Source organism: Notamacropus eugenii, chromosome 7 (assembly GCF_028372415.1).
Source record: "Notamacropus eugenii isolate mMacEug1 chromosome 7, mMacEug1.pri_v2, whole genome shotgun sequence".
Lineage (NCBI taxonomy): Eukaryota > Metazoa > Chordata > Mammalia > Diprotodontia > Macropodidae > Notamacropus > Notamacropus eugenii.
The window spans coordinates 60,995,227-61,013,082 of NC_092878.1; the positions used below are offsets into that span (position 1 = coordinate 60,995,227).

Genomic DNA, 17,856 nt, shown 5'->3' on the forward strand with positions numbered 1-17,856 from the left:
GAGATGTAGTCTCCCTGCTGGATGAGTTAATCCAGTGTACTCCCTGGGCCTGGCTTTTCACTGGGCATCTACAGTCTTCACCATATCCAGCCTTTGACTCAACTGGGTATCACAGCACCCGTTTCAGAAAAGGCAATGATTCTTAGCCAGGATTGACAGAAGTCTTTCTTTCATTAAATTGTAAGCTCCTTAAAGACAGTGACTCTCTTTCCTTTGTCAGTATTTGTATCCCTAGTGCTTTGCACAATGCCAGAGAAATAGAAGGCACAGTGGATAGAGTTCAACAATAACATTGCTTATTGACTGACTTTGATTCCCATAGAGACTTGGTTCTATGGTTTGTCACCTACAGGCAGGACATAGTAGAGGTCTGGAGTCTTGCTCAACAATTGTTCCTGGTTCAGAGGCAGCTTGACTCAATTTTTGACTCAACCTTAACTTATGATGACCACCCAAGATTCCTGTTGAGTTTTATGTAAATTAGCCACTGGGAACAAAGGTACGGAAGCAATCTGTGCCCAGAGATATGTTCATTGGCTTGGTCTCTTGCTATTCAAGCAATAGTAAGCTATTCAAGCCTCAAACACTTTCTAAGGGTATAGAATGTTTCTTTTGCATCTTAAAAGGTTTCTCTTACCCTTTTTCACTTTCAACTTCATTGATATTTAAGAGGGCATACCCTTACATCATCCTTCTAAAATCAGAGTGCTTATTACCATCTTCTTCCCTCTTTTGCACCATTCTGACACTGTCACTGCAGGATCAAAAGGGGGCACCTCACAGGACTGAGGGTCATTTGGTATTTTCCTTTGTTTCATGGGTTTCAATGACTAGTGGCCAAAATTTCATCACTGGGCTACTCTTAACTAGGTTGGTCCTTAGAAAGCAGATATATCCAGGGCAGAGAACTGAATAGGTGAAAGCAAGCAGGTTGGGTTTCATTTCAGGAATTGTGAAGCAATTTCTATGACCCCAAATTTCTCCATGAAATAAGATCCCATCTTTGTAACACCAATATACTTCCAGTGAAGTTTCTATTGGTAAATAAAGGGAATACCACAAGAGTAATGGAGAGAAGAATGATGGCTATAAATAGACTGCAGCATTTCATGAAAGATTGAGTATATGAAAAAATAAAAGACTACATAAATTAAAAAACAAAAAAGAAGAAGGGCTGGTCCAGTAGTGGGAAGGAAAGATAACAGGAAACAGCTTGAGTACTACATTGACATAATATTCCATAATATTATTCCAGAATTTTAGAGTTGAAAGCACCCAATGGCTCTCTAGTCTAACCCTTATGCCAAATGGAATCTCTACAACCTACTCAAGAGGTGGTTATCTAACCTCTCATTGAAGACATCCAACTAGAGGGAATATATCATTTCCCCATTACACTTATGGATAACTCTAATTATTAGGGAGCTTTTCTTGATATCAAGCCTAAATTTGTCTCTTTGCAACTACCACTCATTGTTTACTTTTAAATTTATTTTATTTTTAATTTAAGGAATAAAACAAACATTTCCATAACATAAAAACATGATTGTTCATGAAACTGCAAATCTACTATGCACAGCTTGCTATTTCTTTCAAATATGCAAAAAAATTATCATGTAAATTTCTTTTTTTCTTTCCTCCCCCCTTGGTCCCACCCTAGAGATGGGGTAAAATTATTCTATACATGCTTCTACATACTTATTCTATACCTATTTCTATTTAATCTGTTCTTCCTCTGGATGGAGAGAGTATCTTTCTTTATATGTCCTTCATAGTTAATTTGGGTATTTATAATAATCAAAATAATTTATTTACTCAGTCATTCTTAAAACAATGTTGCTGTTACAATGTAAACAATGTTCTCTTGGTTCTGCTCATTTTGCTCTTCATTATTTTGTACGTCTTTCCACGTTTTTCTAAGATCATTGAGCTCATCATTTCTTACATTACAGTAGTATTCCATCACAATCATATATACTGTAACTTGTTTGGCCATTCCCCAATTGATGAGCATCCCTGCAATTTACAGTTCTGGCCACCACAAAGAGAGCTGCTATGAACATTTTAGAACACAGGTTCTTTTCGTTTTTCCTTAATCATCTTTGGAAATAGATCAAGTATTGCTGGGTCAAAGGGTAGTTTAATAACTCTGTGCATAATTCCAGATTGCTCTCCAAAATGGTTGGGTCAGCTCACAGATGGACCAGCAATGGATTAGTGTGCCAACTTTTCCACATGTTCTCCAGCATTTGTCACTTTCCTCTTCTATCATTTTAGTCAATCTGGGAGGCATTCCTGGTTCTATTCTGTCCTGGGACCAACTAGAACAAGTCTTTTCCTTCTTCCCAATGCCAACTCTTCGGATACATACTTATGTGTATATGTATACGTATGTATGTATGCATGTATGTATGAGTGTATGTGTATATATTATATATATACATATATATATATCTCACAAAACATGTTCAGTTGAAACACTTCTCATATGAGATAGATTCAAGGCCCTCAGCATCCTGGCTGTTATTCTGTGGACGGTCTCCCACAGATTCATGGGACCCTTCATTAGAGACCTCTTGTGGGGTAATCTGCAAGAAAGCCCCTCATATTTAACTTCATGGGAAGATTTATGGGAATTTTATCCTACACCACTTGAAGGAGTATCACTGAAAATACAGACGCATTAGAATATTAAGTTTTTTATGGTTTGACAGTCTTGAGCTTATAGTTAACTAAAATGTTAAATCCTTAACAAATTAACTAATCATCTCTCTCATGTTGTCATACTTTTGATTTTTTTTGAACCTAAACACAGAACCCAGCACACCCAAGGACCAAGACCTGTTGCTGGCCACTAAAGGTCAGGTCTACATCAATCAATTAATCAACAATCTTTGTACCCAGTCATCCAATAATTTATGAATCTGACTAACTCCATAAGCTCATACATATCTATCTTGTCCACATAAATATTATAAGAAATCATCAAATGACTTTTCCTAAAAGCCAGTAGTCTGCGTTTAAAGAGACCCAAGAGATTATCTGGTCTAACCATCTTATTTTACACATGAGGAAACTGAGGCCCATAAATTTTAAGTGACCAAGGTCACAAAATAATAAGTGGAAGAGGTAGAATTTGAACCCAGGTCCTCTGACTCCAAATACAGAGCTCTTTTCACTCTTGATATACCAGCAGTCAAAAACCATCAAAAAAGGAAATGACGTTTGTCTGACATGACTTGTTCTTAGTGAACCCATGATGACTCCTAGTTACCATCACTTCCATAAGTACTCAAAAATTCACCTTTTAATAATCTGTTCTGGATTTTTGTAGGATTGGAAATTGAGTTAACTCTCCTCATTTTAAAAAATCTAGGCATTTGATGAATCTAATCCTATGATAGTTTTCCTGATCCTATAACTTCCTAAAGATAATTGATAGTGGTTCATCAATAACAATTGCAAGTTTTGCAAGTTCACAAAACTAGAAAGGGGAAGAGTCAGACAAAACTGAAAAGAGTGCAGAAAGACCTCTTGTTCAGGAGGAAGCACTTAAGTTAAGCCTTGAAGGAAGCTAGGATTCTAGCTAGAGGCAAAGGTGAGGCAGAAGGACACTTTGTTTATTAATCTATCTATTTATGGGAGCCCATCAGGGTGACCTGCCCAGGGTCACACTGCTCATAAGTGTCTGAGGTGGGATTTGAACTCAGGTCCTCCTATCTACTGGTGGTGGCACTCTATCTACTGCACTAAGTGTCCTTCAGAAGGACACTTTAAAAGGACAATCTGTGGAAAGGCAGAGCTCACCCCAAGACAAGAGGTCATTGCCCAAGGTCAGCCAGCTAGTGTCTGAAGCTGGATTTGAATTCAGGTCTTCCAGACTGTAAACCCAGTACTCACTCTACTTTGCCTCCCTAGCTTGTTCTAGAAAATTTAATGGGAAGGTAACATGAATACATTACAGATACATGAAAGATGTTTTAGTTGGAACATGGCCCCACTCCTACAAAGAGCTGAAATAGGTCACACGTACATCTCTTCTCACTCAGACCATGTTCTATCCCCTCTTCCTCACCCCAAGTCTTGAGAGAGAAGAGAAAGAGGAGAGGGCAAAAGGATGGCAGTGGGGAAGGAAAAGAAGGTGCCAGGACTTCTTCTCACTTAGAAGGGAAGAAGCAGATTCCCTACAAAGTTCTCAGGTATAAAAAGCAGCTGAAGTGGTAGAAGGAAATGCATGGTGCTAGAGATATCAAAACAGAAATCTAATGGATGAAGCATGAGTCAAGACCTGGTCTCTGAGCCTGTTTTCTCATTTGTAAAACATGAGGGTTGAAAGAGATGATGTCTAAAGTCTCTTCCAACTATAACATTCAATGATTCTCTGAGGAGAGGGAAAAATGGCTAAAGAGGTCATATGAGCCTCTGGTAATGGGAATAAAGCCTGGCTAGTCCAGAACTGATCTGCAAACCAAAAGCCCTAAGGAAACCAGTTGTTGAACTTCCCAAAGTTGGCAAAGAACTTAAGAGACCTGACCTGTGGGGATACAGTGTGAAGAAAGGAACTGATCTGTGTGGCTGTGTGTCTACCAGATCTTAACCTCTATCACTTCTAATTAAAGGGCATCTGTTCTTTGCCTCTCATTTCCTCCATTTAGAGAAGCCAGAAGAAAATCAAGGAGATTTTCACTCATTACTCATTTCACTCTCTCCCCACCGATTTGACCTACAGGGAATATCACCTTCACAGTCAGACTGGGCATAATATGAGGTGAGGGCAGGTTCAAGACAGTGCAGATACATCCTCTCCTTGATTAGCATCTGTTCCTGCACCAACGTGTTATGCCCCTCCCTCAAACATATCCATATGCTTAATGTCATCCCTTTGTGCCCCTGGTTGTTCAGGGAACCATCCAGCCCTGCCCTTCTTAGCAATATCTATGTCCTTGGCCTTTCCCTCCCCCTTTTCCCTGTTCTCTGTGTTTCCCCTCACCCAATCTGTATCTCACTCAGAAAAGCCTTCCTTTCAGTCTATTAGAAAAGATCTAAGAAACTGAAAGATTTTAATGGCCAATAATGACTTTTATTTTATTTTTAATTTATGAAATAAAATGAGCATTTCTATAAGATAGCATAATAAAAAGATGATTGCACATGAAACTGCAAATCTGTCATGCACAACTGGCTATTCCTTTCAAATATACAACAAAATCATCACGTCAATTTCTTTTTTTTCCTTCCCTCCCCCCACTCCACTCTAGAGATGATTTAATAATGATTAAATATATTACCTACTGCTCACAGAGGCAAATACAATTTTAAGAAAAGATAATGCTTTAATATAAAGGAATAGTGGAAATTAAGTCCCTCAGCAAGTTAACGGGAAACCTTTGGGGATCTTCCCCGTGCACCTTAAAATCACAGCCTCAGTGTTTGCCTCCTCCACTTACGGGGTCAGTCCTGCTACAGTGTGGGCACAGGTGCTTACCATAGCCCCTCTTTCTCACAGCCAACCACCTGGCTCCACACCCAGTCCTCTTCTCTGTTCATGATCATACTTGGTCTATGGCAGAAACAAATCCATTTAATTTTATAGTCTGTTTCCTATAGGATAAGGTTAGCTTTGATAATGACTGTGCATCCCATCAATAACTTTGGATTCCACAAGTCAGAGACTCCCAGATTGCTACAGCTAGAAGAAACCTCACAGATACTTTGGTGCAAGACTTATTTGTAGAGGAGGAAACTGAGGTTTAGAAAGGTAAAGTCACTTGTCCAGGATTAACTGGTCTCCCTAAATCTTCTTCAATCCATCCTCTACATAGCTACCAGTAGAATATTCCTATAACAGGGTCAGATCCTGTTACTCCCCTGCTCAAAAAATCCTAAGTGGTTCCCTATTGCTTCCTGGAAAATATTCAGACAACTCAGAGTGGTATTTAAAGCCCTCCACAATCCAGCTTCCTCCCTTTCCAGACCTTTTTTTCACATTACACTCCTTCCCATACTTTACATTCCAGCCAAACCAGCCAACTAGTTTTTACCTGAACTCAAAATTGCATCTCTTTGGTTTTCCACAGGCTGTCCCACACCTGGAATGTAATCTCTTCTCATTTGCCTCTTACAACCCCTAACTTCTTTCAAGGCTCAGCTTCAGTACCATCTCCTAAAAAATATCTTTCCTGATCCCAATCTCCTTTCCCTCTTCCCCACCCCCTCCCCAGCATCAATCATTCTCACTTCCTCCTCATATTTTCTCATATTTATCCAGGCATATATTTCATTCCTGACCATGTCCTCAGTAAACTGTATACTCCTCAAGATCTAATTTTGTTTTTGTATATCCAGTGACTGGCATAGTGCCTTACACACAGTAGACATTTAATGTTCATTGAAGTCAATTACGTAGTCAATGGCAGAATCAGAACTAATGCAGGTCTTCATACTCTCAGGCCACTAGAACTTTTAGGAACTTCAACAGAACTGAAGCCAGGACCCATCTCTCCTCCATTTGGGGTTTTGAAGGGTTACTTGAACTCCCATGTACTGATAATACCCACAGATTTACTTGCTAGGGACATAGCCCTAATCTCCAGGAATACAGAAGAACATGTCTTTTGCTAGGTCATTTGAGATGATGGTGTCACCAGCACAATTCAAGAAATAGTCATGTGAAAAGCACTTGCAATCCCAAGAAACACTAGCCTTTTCAGTGGCAGCAGCTTGGGTATCAAAATCAGCCTTTTATCTCCCATCCTTCAAGATCCTGGCCTCGATATAGAGTTTCTCTATCTGGATTATGCTGCTTCTCTGTACAGAGCATATAGATTCTAAAGTCACTTGTGTTTTATACTCTAAATTAAACCACAAGAGTATGTGCCATAGGCTTTAACTAGGGACAGTTCTCTCTAGCTGTGTCTCTCTTCTAGTGGACAATAGGAAATAAGTCTGTATTTGTGTCAGTCTGTACCTACTATGTTTCCCATAAGTTGGTGATATAGTGGAGAAATCACTGGCACATGAGAAAGTGCCACTGGAAGAACCTTTTACTCCTCTATTCCTAAATTTTATTCTTTTAATCTTTCTTCATCAGTTAATCCCTTTGTTAGCCTAATTATCTGAGATTGGTCTGAGTCTCTTCCAAGATGTCTATATGTTGACAGGGCCCTAAACCCAACCCAATATGTTGCTTTCCAGTAGCAAGACAATACACTATTCCCCTGGTCATAGGTGCAATAATGGCCATACCACCACGTGCTCTACTGGTCAATCTCCAAAACCACATTTCTACTTTCTTCTTCAGGGAGACCAGTTAATCCTGGACAAGTTACTTTATCTTTCTAAACCTTGTACCAAACTATCTGTGAGGTTTCTTGCAGTTGTAACATTCTGTGTCTCTGACTTGTGGAACCCAAAGTTATTGATGGGATGTACTCTCACTATCAAAGCTAACCTTATCCTCTAGGTCTTTACAGGCATAAAGCATGATGGTAGCTCTATGGCACTCCTGTAGATGGAAGATAACTATTTCTTGTAAAGAATTCAAGAAGAAGCTTACCTGGAGAGTCATCAGGACATAAAGGTCTATGTTGCCTATACCCACATAGACTCAGGCACCTGGACCATCAGCAATTGGTGGAATATGAAGTTCAGGAATTCTAGGGCTGTTCCAAAGTTGGTGAACAACAAATACCAAAGCAATTTCAGAGGCCTTGTACATGGGCCTTGGTTGAAGCTGGTAGTTTTCTGTCCCACCTTCTTTGGGTTCTATTAAGGTCTTGGGTCCCAGCAAAACAGAATACTCTGGGGCAGGGGTTGACAAATTAAAACCCATTGGACTGCCTTTTTTTTTTTGCTTTCATTCAGCTTAAGTTAAGAATGATTATTACATTTTAAACTAAAGTTTTATTGTATTTTAAAATATAAAATCCATTCTTCACTTGAGGGCCATGTGGGAGAGGACACTTCAGCAATGACAATTTTGAAGATTCATTTTCTCTTACAGCACTGAAAATCCAAGCAAAAATTTGTAACAGAAAAAAGTTAAATGTCTAAATAGCATCCTAGAATCAATGCTGGAGGTTGAGACTTACTCAGTAGCTTTTCTGAGATGCACTAGCACAGCCCTAACCAGTACAAATTTGGGGTCTCGCTAGACAGAAGCAAGACCTAAGAACGGGAAGTCAGAGGGAAATTTCTGCCAGCTAAAAAGAACAAATACTAAAATGAACATAATCAACATGGACATTTCTGTCTACAGAGCAGATACCTTTTATCTAGGACTCTAGTACTGTCACTTTTGATCAAAGGGAGGCTTTCTCAATATGAATTAGGTAAGAAGCAGGATAAAGTGAATGATCACAGATTGGCCTGGCAACCCAGGAGAGTTACCTATACTTCTTATACTTTTCTTGGGTTCAAGAGGGGAAACTATTGAGCCACTAGAGAGAATGGTAAACTCTTTCTTGTTTATTTTTTTGCTTCTTTCATTCTTAGAAAAGTGAAAAAAATAGAAAGTACTCAACAATGCCCAACTTCCCTCTAAGGGGAACTCAGTTCACATCCTGAGCCTTCAGTGAGACAGGTGTCAAGTCCTTGGGTAATAGCAGAGATCATAGTTTAGGTCTGAGATAGACAACAAAATGGAACTGGCTATCCTACTCATTATATTCTTCCGTCAGGAATCTTTCCTGAAGCCAAAAGAACAAGTTTGACAGAAATAAGTACAGTGGAACAAAATAGGATTCAAAACAATAGCTGTTTATTACAAAACTAAATGACCAAATTAGCCTCCAGTGCTTTCTTAAAAGCCCTTTTACAACGCATGGTGTCCAACTTAAGGAGACACTCCGAGTTTGATGGAAAAGGAGCCATCTCCCTCTCATTCCCCTCAGATGTGAGGGAAATATATTTTTGTTGCTATTCTCTTTCAAAAATTAGGTCACGTTCCAAATTCATATCCAGAGAGACAGATACTTTCATCTCCAACTCAAGGAGCAAGTCCTCAAGGCTATGCACATATCTTCTCACAGGGATCCACAGAGGAGGATGAGTAGGGAGTTTCACAATTCCTGCCTTTGGAAAACAGGGTTTGTGGCAGAGGTACATTTCCTTCTCAGTAGCAATAAATTGGGGGGAAGGGACAAGCAAGCTGCCCTCTCCAAGGTCACTCACAGACATCAGTCACATTAGGCCTTTCATACTCAAAGCATTCCTGGGAACAAAACCTTCAGTCTAAGAAACTGAGGAAGGAAATAGAACCTTGGAGTTCAAGCCTAGGCCTTGGGGTAGAGCCTCAAATACAGAATCCATGTGTCTAAGGGGCACTTGGGAACCCAGTTGTTATCCTAATGGCGTGGATATAAACCATATCTGGGTACTCTGGATTTATCAATGCCCCTGCTGTTCTTTCTCAAATATTGAGAAACTTATCTTGTGCCAGTGCCTTATTATACTCACTTGGAAAAGGTGAGAGGAGGGGGAGGTTGGGAAGAAAGGTGTTCTGCTTTCAAATCAGATACAACTATCACTTCCAAATAGGTCTAAGTTCTATTAGCAAATCACTGAAATCCATAGAAAACCAGGAGCAGAAAAAAGAAGCAAAGTATACCAACTCAGTTCTAGTCTGTTAATTTATTTACAAGTCAAAAATGGCTGCTCCATACCAAATGAGACCCTATCCCCCAAGACTTTCTTGACTACAGGTTTGTATATAGTATAGTCCCTTTAACTAAGGAGAGTGAATACCCTCTTATTGGGCCCCCTAGCAGGTAATGTCCTTGTCCACGAACCCAAGGGCTAGATGCTCCTTGCCTCCAAATAAAAGGCACAGTGGGTACCATTACTTGGCTCTGAAGAAATCAGAATTTCCTGAGGTGATGGTATGCCGAGTTTCTCCATCTCCATTCTCCTTCCCTTCCACAAATGCAATTAACTAAGCAACCCAGGTTCAGGGCACGCATGCAGCGCTTCCTGCTGGGGGAAGTATAGAGAGCCGAAGCCACTCAGAGGGAGAGGTTATCAGGCACCAGATCTAATTAGCCAACCTGCCTCGATTCTGACATTGCTACATTTCCTCTATTAGCATTAATGACAGTCAGTCTGAACCACCAAGAGGCCTCTGCATGGCCCACAACCTCGGCCGCCTGCCCCCCCCTCCCCGAGGCAGTACAGCCAGTCCCTAGGACCTATTCCCTATCTCCATGGCAACCACCTCCCAATGATATTCCAAAGAGCCCATGACCCCATCAGTCAGTGGAGTTGCCTGGGGAGAGGAGGGGAGGTGGTAATGGAGTGTGGCAGAGACTCATGTTTAAACATGGAGGCATTAAACTGTGCCCAAGATTAAAGGGAGGCAGGTTGAGTAATGCATGGGAAGGGCAGAACCTGATAGACAGATGTACTGGGGACTGATTTGGTTTGGTACTAGCCCAGGGATTGTTTTGTTCCCTTTCACTGAGAAAAAAGGGGTGGGGGGTTGGGGGGGGTGAGGAGAGGAGGAGTGGATCAAGATATCTTGCTTTGGATCATCAAGGAAGGGACTAAGAAAACTGTAACAGGTCTCTGGGGAAAAGCTGCCTTCTGGATCATGATGGATAGAAGTATTCTTTGCTTTTTGGGAAAGGAAGAGTTGGATGAAATAATGACAGAAAGAAGCATCCAGGTTGAGTGAAAGCTGTGTAAAAAATAGTGTTAAGATGCCAAGAGCAGGAGAACCCAGCACTCCACTAACTCCCCATACACTTGGCTGAAGTATGTCCAAGGTGTTTCTCTGGTTCAGATTTCAAATAAAGTTCTCCCTCCCACTTCCCTTGTCTATTATCGTTAATGAGAAGACTAAGAGTCCTTCCTCTCAATGTGAGAAGACTACAACTTCTATCCTTGTCTTCCATTTGCCAGACTTTCTGTAGTGGGGCGAGGACAGGCAGATGGAAGTGGCCTTCAGCCAAAAGGGCCTTAGGGTGGAGTACAGCCAAGGATGGGATTCAGACTCTCTCACTAATCTGGCAAGGCTTGATATTCTCAAAGGGTCAGAGATCAGGGGCTGAAATGGCAGACAGCAAGCACACAGGCCCCCTCATTCCCTGGACCCACTGAGTTCATGTCACTGTCCCAGGCAAGAGACCAAGAACCCAGCTGCCACTGAAAAGACTTTCCAAACGGCCATCCAATTTCAGTCAGGATTGATAGAAATGCTACTAGGACGGAGGATGCCCTTGTTCTCTGGTGACTCTTAGGTGGTTTGTGGGAACAAGGATAACACAGCTTAGACAATCCCCATCTTTTCTGTCTGGTGCGTGCCCAAAGTTGGGGCAGAGGTGTTAAACTACAGAGACTCTTTCCTGATCAGCAATCTTTTGAAGAATTACCTAGGTCCCAGTATTGGATCACACCCACAATCATCTTATCCCCCAACAGAAAGCAAAACAAAATAAAAATTCAGTGTAGAAAAAAATGAGAATAGGCAATTACCTCTGAACTGTTTTTGTTCCTAAGTGTTTACAACATTCAACTGTCCAGTCACCTGGGCTGTGTTCCATAGGTGTAAGGACAAATGCATCACATATGCTCTCCTGAAAATATACATAGGTACATACACACACACGCATGTACAAGCACACCCCCTTCCTCTTCTTTTGCCCTCAGTATTTGTTTCCTTGTATGTTCACATATAGCATAAATCCAGGCAAAGGGGGCTAAGTAAGAGGACTTCTAAAACACTGCTTAAATATCCCAACTAAAAACTGCTGATGGCAGAAGCTCCTGAAGTTGAAGACAGAGCTCCCTGACTCATATGTGTGCAGGCTGATGTTAACCCAAGGGCTCATCTTCTTTGTTGGGTTCCTCCTGGATGTGTGAGAGTCTTCTCAGGGTCTTCTGAAGTAGCTGCTTTTCCATAAGAACTAGAGAACTGGTTCCATTTGACCACCCTTGCATGCAGTTACTGGATCCTTCAGGGCTGGCATCTTTGGCTCTAAAACTCCCAAGTTTCCAACCATCTTAGTCCTGCCATTGGACTTTGAGGGTCCTGAGCCAGAGGACCAACCATTCCATAAGACAGAGGATGGAAGAGGTAGAAGCTAAGCAAGGAGATTCAGAAAAAGAGCACGAGAGTCAGAAAAACCAACCCAGAATTATGGATGTGACCCTTTTCAAGAAGACCCTATCAAAACTGGCAGTCAGGTCCCTAATGCCTCATGGTCTTTAAGCTTTCTCATCCCATAATCACCTCTATTCCCTTGTGCCTACCACACATGTGTTATGTAGGCCCCAATATTCCCTGGGTACAAGCTGAATTAATAAAGGAGGAGAATTATCACAAAACCCAGGAAAGGATCAAGAGGAAGCTGAAACAAAAGTCAAGGATTTAAGATATCGAACCAGAACTTTTCTTAGAGAAAAATGACTCATTCCCTAGCACCAGGTCCCAATACTCACCTATAGGCAATTCCCAGGATCAGAAGAGAGATCCCAAATATATGCACCCAGTTAGCCAGAGGAAAAGATGACAGATAGCAGGCACAGAACCTAAGGACTGTGTCCCACAGGATTCCTAAAGAAGAAGAGGAAAAACTTAACCACTTACCATCAAGATTCAGCCCAAGTAAGACTTACCTTTTCTCCTTCTAAAGGCAATACTCTACAGCTTAAGTCAGAGAAGCAAGAAATTCAATTCCCTTTTCCCTCCCCCTACTCCATCCCTGCAACCTCCCAATACCCCCTCCATGCTCCCACCTTACAATAATACTATCCCACTTAAGTACCACTTTTCTACTGCTATGCCTTCCTTGACATCTCCTGGATCAGTCCAGAAGTCCTCTTTGCCCTGCTAGGCTCTGCAAGACATACCTGTCAACATACTGGAGAAAAGCATGGCTGGAAAGTAGTGATGATAGTAAAGCACCCGGCCCATCATAAAAAAAGGGAAATAATGGAGCAGCCAACCCAGGAGGACCTGACCTCCTCCATGAAGCAGGACCTGGCAGAGACCTTGGGATAAAAGTACCATAACTCAGATAGCAAGTTCAGTTTCTACTTTTTGCCTAGGGGAATTAGGCCAAACCATATTAAAAAGGAATGAGTAAGCAGGGGGTCCAGCAGAAACCACAGATTTTCAGAGCTAGTAGAGAACTTCAAGGTTGCTGCCCTTAGATTTAGGGCCTGTTTTTTGTTTGTCTTTTGCTTTAGTCACTGTAGGCTGTTAAGTCCCAAACAGGAGGTAGTTTTACTGAAGTCATTTGTCACTAATTCCAATGCAGATTTCTAATGAGGAAAGCAGCCAGATTTCTCCCTAAAAGACCCACAGTACTGTAAAGCCAGGGGCTGGGAACACTCTCAATCCCCTCCCCATCTCCAGTTCTCCAAATGATGATTCTTTGCAATCACACTGAAATAGACAATGAGATAGCATCTCTCTCTGGAATGAAGCCAAACTGCAATTGGGAAGAGAGGAAACCTACTGAGGTAAAAGGAAGCTTATGCCTGGATGCTTTTCCTTGCCTCATCCACAAGCTGGATGTCTACAATGACAGGTGGCAGCACAACAATTGGAAAATACAAGCTGCCATAGCAACTCCTTTCCATCCCACCAGAGGGATGGAGCAGGGGATGGAGCCGAGGGCATATGGAGATTGTGGAGAAGGCAGGAGATGTACCTGCCAGGGAAATCCTGGTTTGAGTAAATAGGCACTTAACCTTCTGCCAAGTTACTGTAGGAGATGATTGGAGAACCTGACCTTTCATTTCTGCTGTGAGCTGAATTCCCCTCTGTATAGACACAGTAGTGATGCATCCCAGGAGAAGGTAAAGGCCAATGCTTACTAGATTCAACCACCAGATGACCTGTGTGGAAATATGAAAGGGACAGGATGAAAGAAAGACAGTGACTCAGAAGCAAAAATCAGAGAGCAAAATCCATAGGAAAGCACTTACTGGATTTCCAAGCAAATAGACCCGAAAGTCGGTCTCATTGACTCCTGAGAAACGCAAGCCCTGTGGTGGTAAAAAGCAAAGTACTCATGCTTGACTAGTGGAAAGGAGCTCTCAGAATTTTCCACACATGATCTTAATCATCCTCCAAATCCTGCAGAAAACTCTGCTTTGTAATTTACAGACACACAATGTTCAAATTCTACATTCATTCCTCTGAATATACCGAGTCAGCCATGGGGAAGAGAAGCCAGTCCTTGGGCTACTGCGTTCTACCCCAGGCTCCATCTATTAGGACTCCCCCCCGGATTTGAATGGTTTCCTCTTTGATTCTAATTCCCAAAATATTCACATGGCTTCATCTCTTTACCTGATAGTTGACGGGCCAATGCCAAGGCTTGGAAGTGACTTCATTCTCCTTGGGTTTGAGACCACTATTCCCCTGCAGGAAGGTGGCAACAACAACAACAAAAAAGGGTAAGGGCAGAGACAGGGTAGGCTGATGGGGCAACAGCAGCTCCAGATCTCATGAACAGTGTGGGCTACATATCAATGCTAAAAGCCTGATCTCATTTGTCTATGCAGAAAAGGATGACCCTGCGATAGCCTGGTGACAATGTTCTATTTATTACTTACAAATAGGATGTCCATTAATTACTTTCCTTGCAGATTCTGTACACTCTAACAAAACAGGAACCAAGAAAAGCAAAGGGCATATTTCTCATGGGTTTGTGCACATTTATCTTTACTATGGGAATTCTAAGCTAAGAATACTGAGATGAGGAAGTCAATGGTGTAAAGGAGAAGTCACTTCTTAGTTTTCCTGGGAGGCCAGCATCGACTGATTTCCAACACAGAACAGGATGATATTGACTTAGTTCTCAGCATTCCTATCTTCCAAAGGGGCTGTACAGTCTCGAAGACCCAAAGTCTCTCAATTCAGAGACCAAGAATGTTTAACAGCCACATCCGTGTAAGGAGAAATCAGACTTTTGCTAGGATGTACTATGGGCATCTATAGCAAGCAACAGGATAGCCTTTCGTTAGCAAAATTCATCAATATTAAATTCACCTTGAATTTCCAGAATACACTGAGGTGATTTTACTTAAGCTATTCCCGAGGCTTTTCCTCCAGTAGAAGGGCAATTTACACACAGTAATTTGTCATTAAGGTTCCAGAAAAGTACAGTGAAGTAGAATGAAAATGAGATCAGCCAGGTCACTCCACACAGATCAGGACTCAATTCACCCCCAGGTACCTGGTTTAGATCAGTCCAAAGCAGGGAGATGTGATAGGTTTGTCCCAGGACCCATTTTTTATTATCCCCGAGGAGCCTAGAGGGGTTAGGTTTTCTTCCTGGGTCCAGAATGGTTGCTAAATTACCAAATTAACAACACCCCCCACCCCTCTGATTCACTGTTAAGTGTCCAAACAAGAACAATACAGTATGGGCCCTCTAAAGCCACTGATGGCTCAGATCAGTCTAGTCCAGGCCCAGACTTGTAGGTTTCTGTCAGAGATGGATCAGTTCCAGAGAAGCTGCCATTGCCCCAGCAAGCTTAATGGCTTTTCAGGAATACGTGCTTCATTCTACCTCCTATTAGAAACCTAGATTACTTTAATGAATTTCATCCATGTGACAAGAAGAGATCTATACTGATTATAGCTACATAGATTTGTAGATTGCTTCTTCATGCTTAAGGCCCAGTATGAACTAGCTCTATACTAGACCTATAAGTCAAACCTGTCTCCACTAGCCTAGTGGGAGAACTTCTACTCAACTTTACTACTGTGGGTAAGAGAGTGTTTTCTATGGTTCCTCTTGCATGGATCATCCCCTGTGGAATCTTTCCACTTCCTTTACTCTACCTCATTGCAAATTTCAACTAGAAAAATGTCTCTTTTCTTTCTCGCCTCTACCTCTTGGACACTGAGAGGAGAAAGAAATTAGCTTTGCAGACTTAATCTTAAAATTATTTAATGATGTGAAATGATGCACTGAAAGACACCTCAAGCAGGACTGGGTTACAGAGCCATGTCACAGGGAGTCTAACTAGAAGTGACCCAAGGGATTTCACAAGGTTGTTTTGGCCACCTCCCAACATAGACTAGTGACAGCATTAGGCTCTTTTTAAAACTTGAACCAAGTCGATCTACAATGTTTATTAAGGTTGAGAATTGAATGCAAAGTCTTTTCCGGGAAAATCCATCAGGCAAATGGTTCTCCAAGGAAGACAACTTTCCCCACCCATTCCCTAAATCAATGAGTTTAGAAGTAATCCCATGTCTATGATGGGATGCGCTTCCCACAAACACTAATTTGCTTTATCTGAACAATCCTCTGGTAGGTAGAGGAGGTATTATTGGCCCCATTTTGTAGATGAGAAAACAGTACCAGAGAGCTAAAGTGGTCACACAGTAAGTGGCAGAAGCAAGAATCAAACTCAGGACTTCTGAAAAACTATCATGCTCTTGCTACAGCACCATGTGGCTTCCAAGGCTGAAAGAAGGATTCTTTTTAAAATGTCCTTAAAGGGGAAGCAGGTACCTCTGCCACACTCCCTGATGAGGAACCCAAATTTATTTGTTCCTCAGACTCTTGGATAGGTAACAAGGAATGCCACCTTGTAATGTTAATTAGAAAGTTAAAGATCTTCCCCACCCATTGATGGGCCTACCCATTAATGGAAGCTAGATTAGGTGAGGCCCACACCTTTTGTTAATTTCTAATGCACTGGTTCTCAAGGGTTGTGATGCCCTCTGGCTCTGAAAAGTGTATAAATGCTCTGAGGTGAGGTTTTACTTTGGGGCTTACTTATTGGAAGTGTTTATTTGGCCAGATGAGACTTTGGGCAGCTACCGAGACCCCCTTTGAAAACCCAGATGTTGGTGTTTCTCTCTCTGGTAACTATGCATGTATGGTCAGACAGCTGGATCTGTCTGTTGGTCTGTGATGTATGTATTGCTTATGGTCAGGCAGCTGGAAGCCCTGTCTGTGTATCTTTAATGCTCTGTATTTTCTCTGAAGTTCAGGGTGCTGACTGTGCTACCTGTGCTTGATTACAGTGATTGTAGACCCCTCAAAAGTTATTTTCCTTTTAGAAATGCACATCTAAGAACCTGTACAGCAGTCCCTCCCCTGTATGTTGGGGTTCTTACTGTAACACACCTAAATGAGAACTAGGTTGTCTTACCCGGATCATAACCATGTGGGACTCCAGTAGAATCTCCGCAAAACTGGGCTTCAGGACATCCAAGCTGATGTTTGGTACTGAATAAAGAGAGCACAGGGCAGGGGCAAAATGCTATAAGCTCTTTTTCCCTTTGCACATTCAGACCGTTCACTTCAAGTACATTTCTATCAAGAAGGTCTGTTTACACAGCCTTCCTGGGGTATTCCTTGGGGCTGAGGTTAAAGGCAGAAAGCAGAGATGCGGATTCTAACGGCCTAAGAACTAAAGAACACCATCAAATGTCTAGTCTCATTCCTTGAATATTTCTCAGCCTGAGGCAAAAGTCTTTACTTTCCTTCATTAATTCATTCAGCATTTAATAAACATTTACTTTATACAAAGCATTCTATTAGGCTCTGTAGGAAACACAAAGAAATGCTATTCACTAGGATGAGGTCCCCATCCTCAAAAAAGTTTACAGTCTAGTTGAAAAGACAAACAAATGGAAAGAACAAAAAAAAAAAATGAAACTAAATGTTGTTTCATTTCAGTGACCAGGCTTGGTCCCAAAGAAAAGTCAACATGGCAGAGTGGTTACAGTTAGGAAGACCTGAGTTCAAGTCCTGCCTCAGTCAGCCACTAAGTGACCCTGGATGAATGACTTAGCCCCTCTGGGCATGTCTGGGCATGTCTCAGTGACCTCTAAGACCTCTTCAAGATCAAGGATCCTATGATAAGGTTTATAAGGGAATGCAT

General features: G+C 41.7%; 1 protein-coding gene across 3 annotated transcripts in view; it reads right to left on the minus strand.

The window, feature by feature from the left end:
* Nucleotides 1-11,465: 11,465 nt before the first annotated feature.
* The window catches only part of POMT2 (protein O-mannosyltransferase 2), a 42,996-nt gene continuing 36,605 nt past the window's right edge, over nt 11,466-17,856 (minus strand). For all 3 annotated transcript variants that reach the window (XM_072622351.1, XM_072622350.1, XM_072622352.1), the window contains exons 15-21: nt 17,122-17,198; nt 14,297-14,368; nt 13,930-13,989; nt 13,734-13,839; nt 12,847-12,987; nt 12,436-12,550; nt 11,466-12,077 (exon numbers count right to left, since the gene is read on the minus strand). In XM_072622351.1, coding sequence (XP_072478452.1) covers nt 11,972-12,077; nt 12,436-12,550; nt 12,847-12,987; nt 13,734-13,839; nt 13,930-13,989; nt 14,297-14,368; nt 17,122-17,198 — 677 coding nt within the window. In that variant the 3' untranslated portion in view covers nt 11,466-11,971. The remainder of the gene's footprint in view (nt 12,078-12,435; nt 12,551-12,846; nt 12,988-13,733; nt 13,840-13,929; nt 13,990-14,296; nt 14,369-17,121; nt 17,199-17,856) is intronic.